At 46.9% G+C, this 8,453-nt stretch overlaps 1 protein-coding gene and 1 non-coding gene across 2 annotated transcripts; both read left to right on the top strand.

The window, feature by feature from the left end:
• The first annotated feature begins 3,126 nt into the window (after window positions 1–3,126).
• On the top strand, window positions 3,127–4,629 carry LOC125163335 (MKI67 FHA domain-interacting nucleolar phosphoprotein-like). The gene is given in 1 exon segment (XM_047854889.1): window positions 3,127–4,629. A coding segment is annotated over 1 exon segment (888 nt). The 5' UTR covers window positions 3,127–3,160; the 3' UTR covers window positions 4,049–4,629.
• Window positions 4,630–6,184: 1,555 nt separating this feature from the next.
• On the top strand, window positions 6,185–6,338 carry LOC125165078 (small nucleolar RNA SNORA62/SNORA6 family). Its single transcript, XR_007151964.1, has one exon. It is a non-coding gene; the product is annotated as a small nucleolar RNA SNORA62/SNORA6 family (small nucleolar RNA).
• The last annotated feature ends 2,115 nt before the right edge of the window (window positions 6,339–8,453 follow it).

The following is an 8,453-nucleotide window of genomic DNA, read 5'->3' as shown; positions in this document are numbered from 1 at the left end:
AAGTAAATATTGCTGCAACATTCTAAACAGATTTATTAGGCCTGTCACTAGCAGCCAAATATTTATGTAAGCTCCATGAGTTGAAAAGGTAGTTTAAGGAGACTATTTTAACCACAGCTTTATAAATGTTTAAGGTAACATCCTGTCTCTTTGAAACTGTCCCACCTAACCATATCATCATATTTATAATAGAAAGACAACATGTTCAAAGTGATGCATTATTTCCTGCTGTCCAACGTTAGGCTTCTGTCTTTTCATCACAGCCAAACAGAAAAAAAAAAAGAAATTATCTCGGAGAGATCCTTCTATGCAATACCTGGGAAGAAGCCACTGCAAATGTTACCGGCGGGAGCAGGGGGAGAGAAAATGTAACTGTCGTTGCAGATGTAAATATGAGCGAGTAATTTTTAATAACGTGATTAGGCCTGGCTTAGAAGACACCCATATATTTAATAGCTGCATTCATTTTTCAATCTACTTTGCTTTAGACGTCCTCAATAACTATTAATGAAGTTTAGTCCCCAGGTCTGGTCTAGTTACCAGAATATACCGTGTAGGGTGTGTGTGTGTGTGTGTGTGTGTGTGTGTGTGTGTGTGGCTTGCTGCATGAATTCTAGGCTTTGCTAAGCTCGGATCAGTCTGAGTTGCTGGTGGTCTTCTTGGTCACACCATCAAGACTATGATATGTCAGTCAGGACTCTATCAGTTGCGAATGAGAGAGACCAAACTCACACTAGCTTCCCCAACACAGACCATGCATCGGCTTACACAGTGAAAAGGTCCAGGAAGTACATCTTCAGGCACAGTTAGATTCAGGTGCTCAGAGTTGTTGCTAAAAGCCTTTGCTTGCATTCCTTCGTACTGACTTCACTCTAGGGCAGGCTTTAGCTATTGTGGGGGCCAAGAGAAGAGCCAGCAGCCCCAGACTTTTTTCTACCAGCTTAGCAAACTGCAGACAGAAATGTGGTCCAGACTGAGAAACGTGGCCCTTCACAAGAATCATAATGACTTCATGTGTCTTCCTTTAGAACCAGAGCCGGCCATTGACGGTTGGGGTCCGCTATGCTGTAAAGAGATTGACTGAAAGAGGGGAAGGTGTGATCACTGGAAGCAAATCCAAGTGACGTAGCGAAAGAAAATGAATGACTACTGAAGGAGCAAAAATAACCACAAGAGGCTCATTTTCAGAATCTAAAGATGACACCAAAATAAATGTGCTGAGAAGCTATTTGCAAAACCAGTAGTCAGTGACATAGCCAAGACTTTGTGCAGAAATTCAGAGGATACAGGAGATCAGAAAAATAATTCATTTGTGTAGAAGTTTACTAAATTCCCATCACTAGAAAGTTCACCGGCTCTGACCACGTTTACTAGCATCCTAGTAGGGATTAGCTTAATTGTAAAGTTAAGGACTAAGACAGTTGCTCCCAGACGTGGGCCTGTTTCACCTGATGTGCTTATGAAAATGCAGATTCCTAGAACCCAGTCCTCTTTGTCATGTCATCTGGGATAGACTATCTACATTTTCATACCATTCTCCAGGAAATTTAAAAAAAACTTTTAATGTATATTCATTTTTAGAGAAAGAAGGAGACACAGAATCCAAAACAGGCTCCAGGCTCTGAGCTGTGAGCATAGAGCCCGATGAAGAACTCAAACTCACGAACCATGAGATCATGACCTAAGCCAAAGTCAGACGCTTAACTGACTGAGCCACCCAGGTGCCCCATATTCTCCAGGAAATTTTAATGAACTGGTTTACATGGTAAAATCCAAGCATTTTAGAGTAGGGGGTATGTATTTCCATTTAATTCCATTTGGTATTTGCTTGGCACCTGGTTAGTTAACATCTTGTTGATGTTCTGTCCTCAAGAAACGGTAGCCCCATGGTATGACTGAAATACAGAGAGAGTATTTTAGAAAATGGAATTAGTGTGGTACATTGAATTTACCTCCACAGTCGAATCCTTGCCTTGACTTCATACTGGTGGAGAATTCTTCCCTGCCTCTTTGAGTTACGTCATATATCTACTTTGGCCAATAAAATGTGAACGGGTGTAACGGGATACAATTCTCAATCTAGGCCTTAAAAGACCTTCAGTTTCTCCACTTGCCCTCTGTACCTTTGCCAAAGCCCTGAGAGAAGCTTCCCGTAAGTAATCACCACCTTTCATTCTGGGCCCCAAGTGAACACATTTGGCCCAGAACACATTTAGGAGCAGAGCTCCCCCAAAGAAGTCCAGCTGGACCCACAGCCTGAAGCAGGGCCTCCCAAGACAAGCCAAATCTCCATCAGCCAAGCTCACTGATAGATTTATGAGAGAAAGCAATGGTTGTTCCAAGTTGCGCAGTTTCGGGGTGGTTGACTGCACAGCACTGTTGGAGTAACAGCCCCTAACCCATAGAGTTAGGGGCTCTAAATATCTCGGGAAGATTGGTTTGGTTTGTTTGGGGTTGACTCCCTGCCTGAATTGAAGAAAGCAGTTGCAATCACTAGGAAGGATCTTTCAGGGTGAGAGATGGCTCTCGCTTTGTGGGACTCCAGAGGAGATGAAGAGGAAACCTGAGTTCACGGTCAGTACCATCATCATTGACCACAAATATGAGGGCACCTACCGTATGCCAAGTGCTGCGAGGGGAGGAGGTAGAAGGTAGGGCCAGTGCTCTGGGAGAGTGATGATCTCACTACAGGACGACACCTCAGTCGAAATTCCATCTGAATGTACTGACTTAGAGTGGCCAGATCTCTCTCACAGCCTGTTCATTGAGAAATGAGATCTTCCCCGGAGAAAAAAATTCTCCCCGATTCTACCCACCATCCTAGTCTTCACACTTGATAAGATTCCTCAAAGAAGCTTCCAGGAAGCCAGGAGTTGGATGGATTGACTTGCGGTTAGAGAACCCGAGTAGTCCGTCCTCAAAGACAGCTTCCAGGGTTTCAGGAGAGTAGACCTGAAATCTCACTTGACGTAGCAGCTGGAATCAAAATCCGCTTCCTCCCTCACAACTCCGTTCTTACTCTCTGGTTGAGGCTGCTCCCCAGAACCAGCTACATATTATGCAGGGTTCCGTGCAAAAGGAAAACTTAGGGCCCCTTCAAAAATTGCTCAGAATTGTCCGGGGCTGCCTCGTGGAGCTCTTCGGCTTGGAAGCTGTCGCCATGGCGGTCTTTGCAGGCCCGGCTAAGCCATTTCTGTCGCTGAACCCGCAGGAGGAGGCCAAGTTTCAGAAGGAGGTGGCGCAGTCTTGCCGGCGCGCAACCCAGCGAAAGGAGAAAGAGAAACTTACTCCTGGAGTAATCTATGTGGGCCACTTACCTCCAGCACTTTACGAAACCCAGATCCGAGCATATTTCTCCCAGTTTGGCACTGTTACGAGATTCAGACTGTCCAGAAGTAAACGGACTGGAAATAGTAAAGGCTACGCGTTTGTGGAGTTTGCGTCTGAAGATGTTGCCAAGATAGTTGGTGAAACAATGAACAACTACCTTTTTGGTGAAAGACTCTTGAAGTGTCATTTTATACCACCTGAAAAGGTACACGAAGAACTTTTCAGAGAGTGGCATATTCCATTTAAAAAGCCATCCTATCCAGCAGTGAAACGGTATAATCAGAATCGGACACTTCTTCAAAAGCCACAGATGGAGGAGCGATTTAAAAAGAAAGAAAAGTTACTCAGGAAGAGATCAGCCAAAAAAGGAATTGATTATGATTTTCCTCCACTGGTTTTATGTAAAAAAAAAAGAAGTGCTTCAGACACTGGTCTTCAGAAATCTACAAATAGCCAGGTCTTATCAAAGAAAAAGAAGAAAAAAGCTCCGTGCACTCCTGGCACCCCTGAGCAGACTGTGGATAGCCAGGGCCCCACACCAGTTTGCACACCAACATTTTTGGAGAAGTGAAAATCGGAAGTGGCTAAAATGAATGTTGACGATAAAGATAACGAAATAGTTTTCAAACAGCCTGTACCTGGTGTAAAAGAAGAAACACAGCAGACTCAAACACCTACACGCTCAAGGAAAAAAAGACGAAGAAAAGGCAATCACTGATTCTAAACGTATTATGTTTCTTCTGAAAAATGTGATTTTATTGTGAGGGCTAATTCTCTGTATTTAACTACGTGCAGTGAAATGCAACCATTGACAGGGTTCTTGGAGGACAAACTCAGTAAGGAAAGCGGTCAGTAACCGGCTTACCTGCCCTTGCTGGCATTTCAGCGTGCAGTAGCTGGGCTCACGCTGCCTCCTTGTCCTGGTCTCTAGTTTTCTTTGCACATTTCATAGCTGTCTTTAGTTTCTCTTCCTGGATAGAAAAGTCCCCACTTCCTGCAGCTTTTATTGTTACCATCAGATAAAGAATACAGACTCTTGCTTGACCATCTACATGGTTCTCTGTTAGACTGTGCATGGCTAACCCATAAGAGCACTTGAACATCATGTGATGGAAACTGGAAGTTAAATTACTTGGAGAGTGAGAAAGCCCTTCAAGTATATGTACGTGACCGCTTTTACCAAGTTAAGTCTTTGGGGGGCTAGCAAGGTTTAATGACTCATTTTGTGTTCGTATCATCAATGTGGAATTGTATCTCAAGAATCAGTGACCAGCAAATAAACTTTTTCTACAATTCAAAAAAAAAAAAAAATTGCTCAGAATTTCAAGACAGTGACCTTAGAATATAAAAGTGGGTATGGGCCCTTCTGAGCATGTGACCCACTGAGGCTACACAGGTCACACCCGGGAAGCTAGCCCTGCTGTCCCCTGAAGGGTAGCTCCCATAACCCACATCCAGACAGCACCAGCAGAGGGTTCTGTCCTGGGTGGAATCGGAAGTGGACCCCATAGACTTTCGTTCAGCAAACGCTCGTGGTGCCAATCATCTCCAAACTGCCCATGAGGCAAAGCGGTTAAGTCGAGTGAAGTCCAACCCCACAAAGAAATCGGCTGCCCCCTCCTGCCCAGCCCAGCCCACCCCCTGGGGCTGAAAGACGACAGTGGGCACAGCAGTGACCGGGAACCGTTCTGCAATCCCAGCACCCCTCCAGCTGGGCCTTTCCCACAGTCATTCTGAAAATATTTGTCTGTGAGCCCCCCAAAGTGCTTCAAATGCAGTTCAGACGTGCCGTGCACTGAGCCCTTGCAGCTGTATTGCTGGGTTGCATAAAAGGAACACGGCCGTTTGTTCCACTGCGCGCAAGGTCCTGCCCGGGACGCAGGACAGCATAGAAATGCTGGTGCCCCACTCTGCCAAGGTAAGACAATTGTCCCGATGCCGCAGCAACTCCAGGGGCTCCTGGACTCTGTGGCTGCTCAGCACGTGCAGACATTTGGCAGGCAGACCTTCCTTTGAAGTTCAGGCAAAACTGGGAAAACTTTCATGCCTGCGAACATGTGGCTGTCAGTGGGAGGAAGGGCAGAGTGGGGGCCCCTCCTCTCCTCCCCCAAAGTTGAGGAGTGGGAACTTCTTTTTCCACAGCGAATAGCTTCTGCTATTCAGGCAGACCCCTACAGGCATGTGTACTCCTTTATCGTCCTTGAAAACCTCACCACAACACATAAGGTCAAGGTCAAGGTGCCCATTCTGTGGGCCCCTGATTTCTCTTGAAAGAAACAGGCAAGGGGAGGACTTGGCTGGGGGTGGGTACAATCTAGTCAGTGGTTCTCAAAGCAAGGTCCCCAGACCAGCAGCATGGGTAGCCCAGAAACCCATTAGAAATGCAACTTTCAGGCCGCATCCCAGATCTACTAAATCAGAAACTCCCAGGACAGGAACGAGGAATCTGGTCTACGTCACCGGCGCCTTGCCTGAAACCATCACAACACTGATCCTAACGGTAAGCACGTTACCGACTTTCAAAATGCTAATTCAGCGTCTCTATTTGCCAGGTACTGTGCTAAGTGCCTTTACACGCATGATTACCTTGCATAAGCACACCCAGGTTTTGGTATTTTGTTCCAGCAGCCTGAGCTAAGACAATCGAGGATCCCTAAAATAATGCTCCTGGGTCTTTGTGGGACACAATCCGGATGTAGTATGTCCACAGTCGGCATCTGCGTCGGCTTAACACGTATCATACGCACAACTGTGCTGGTCTCTTGGCATCTGTGGCCAAGCAAGCCGACCCAGAACCACAACACAGAGGTATAACTGAACAGTTCAACCATCTCCTGCTTAATGAGGACAGCTGACTGCACGTGATTAGAGCTCGGAGCTGAGGCCACTGGCTGGCCGATGAACGCACAAGTGTAGGTAGTGTGCTACACAAGGGTCAAGTCTTTCGCTAACACCGCAAGGGTCTCTGGCCCAACGAGCGGAGTTTGGTAGTAATTCTTGCTACAAGTTGAAAAAAGAAAAAAAAAATATATACATATATATATATATATATAGAGAGAGAGAGAGAGAGAGAGAGAGCTGCATTTTATTGAGAACTTGCTGTGTGCCAAGCCCTGAACACCATGGATTTTCCCCCTAACTGAACAGAAAAGGAAACGGGGAGGTGTATCGGTCAATGCATATCTTGTTTGTTCTAGGTCATACGACTAGCAACTGAATCAGGCAGTTTGGCTCCAGAGTCTGGGTCCTTCACCGCAATGGTACCACCTCTCAAATGCAGGCCGAAATGGAGTTTGGCTGCAGAGACAAATGTGCCCTGAGTCCTCCCCACCCCGGCCACCAATAGAAACCTGATCTGAAAGGAGCCGCAGAAGATCGTCTGGTTTGGCCCTCAGCCACAACCCAGAAGAGGAGTTGTTATCAACAGATGAACTAAGCAAGGATCTTCGTTTAAAACAAAAAAAAAAATGTCACCCAAGTTTATTTAACCGGAAAGTAGCAGCTGAATCACCAAGCACTGGTTACGTGGGTGCTCAGTTTGGCGGGGGGTCTGCTGGACCATAAATCAGAACAAGCCCAGGTGGCTTAGTGGGGCCTCTTCACTGAGCTCTGTTTGTCCCACCCCAGGCCGGAGCGAGCCTGGCTCTGCCATGGCCTAGAACTCCCAGGGCCTGGCACATTGCTGGTGCTAATGTGATGATGGCCTAGTCCGGGGGGCAGCTGGGAGGCGTCTTCCAAAACACATCCGCCTCCTGCCCATGGCTTCAGGCAGCTGGACACAAGATGGCTGGCAACTGCCCATTGGACCACCCACCACCAGAAAGAAGGGTTTTAAGTAAATGGCTCTTACAGACATGGCCGGGTTATGGAAACTCCTGCAGTGAGGGGTCAGGTCAGAAATGGACCAAAAGGCCAGCCCTCAGCAGGACTGTGTGTGTAGGGCATCTAAGCTAGATCCTTCTCTTGTTCAACGTGAAGAGAAAAGGCTCGTGAGGACCCTGCAGTGGGGTCCTTAAAGCAACCCACTAGAGAAAATGGCCCGTGTTCCCTGGAATTTGGGGAGGCTGATAGTCCCAGCTGAGATGTGTAAACACGAGTGCAGAGTGGAGTGGCAGCTTGTCTGAGAGAGGCTGGAGCTTGCTGAATTTGGGATGGGGAGGGCAAGGATGCATGCGTGTTTCTCAAGCCAAATGTGGCCCCCTAAGGAAAGGAGCTGCTGATAGGTCAACTCTGAAGGGATCTTGCACAAGGAGGCCTCCTGGAGGTACAACGGAGAGTGAACCAGAAGCCAGAGACTGGGGTGGGGGGCAATTGCAGCCAGTCAAGGGAGATGTTGCCTCAAAGGAGTCACAGATATGAGATCTTCAGTGCTGAGGGCCCCAAGGAACCCAGAGAAAGAGGAGGCTTTGGAGCACGCAGCACACAGAGGGCTTCAATGCTAACCTGCAGTGACAACTTTGCTGTCGTTCCGTAACTCACCAGACCTCCCACCCGACACGCAGACCCCATCCTGACCCTGAGAGCAAAAACGACACCTAGAAGAGGAGGAGGAGAGGCAACGAGGAAGGGAGAAAAAAAATGACCATGCCCCTTCCACTGCAGGCACTTGGCCCAAGGCACTTCAGAGCTGGAGGACGACAAGAAAAAGTTCTCACTGGGTTTAGAGTTTTAATGCTGGGTGGGACTGGAATTTAAGGTCTGAAATTAACCCAAAAAAGCTATTGGATCTGCCTGAGATTTCACCCAAGGGGCAGCAAAGAACAATTCAAGCCTCAGAGTGTCTGTTAGAAAATGGTAAGAAAAGAAAAGGTTGATCCTAGAGTTTTTGATGTTCAATTCATTCAATTATACATATTCATACACCGCACACACATACACACAACTCTCCTTGCATGTATGTTCATAAGTATAAGGCAGACTGGTGCTACCTGATTCCAAGATGGTACCTTATAGTAGTTGTAGGAGCAAGTCAGGTCTACAAAGGATGAAGCAAATGCCAAGGATACTTCTTGGATCCTCAGAGAGAGAACACGACCCTATGTCAAGGATTTATCATTACAAAGTCAACACAATGATATCGTAATAACAAAGTCTGGTGACAGATGGAAGCTGCACTTGTGGGG

This window comes from Prionailurus viverrinus, chromosome B1 (assembly GCF_022837055.1).
Source record: "Prionailurus viverrinus isolate Anna chromosome B1, UM_Priviv_1.0, whole genome shotgun sequence".
In the NCBI taxonomy this organism is placed as follows: domain Eukaryota; kingdom Metazoa; phylum Chordata; class Mammalia; order Carnivora; family Felidae; genus Prionailurus; species Prionailurus viverrinus.
This window is presented reverse-complemented; position numbering and strand designations above follow the sequence as displayed.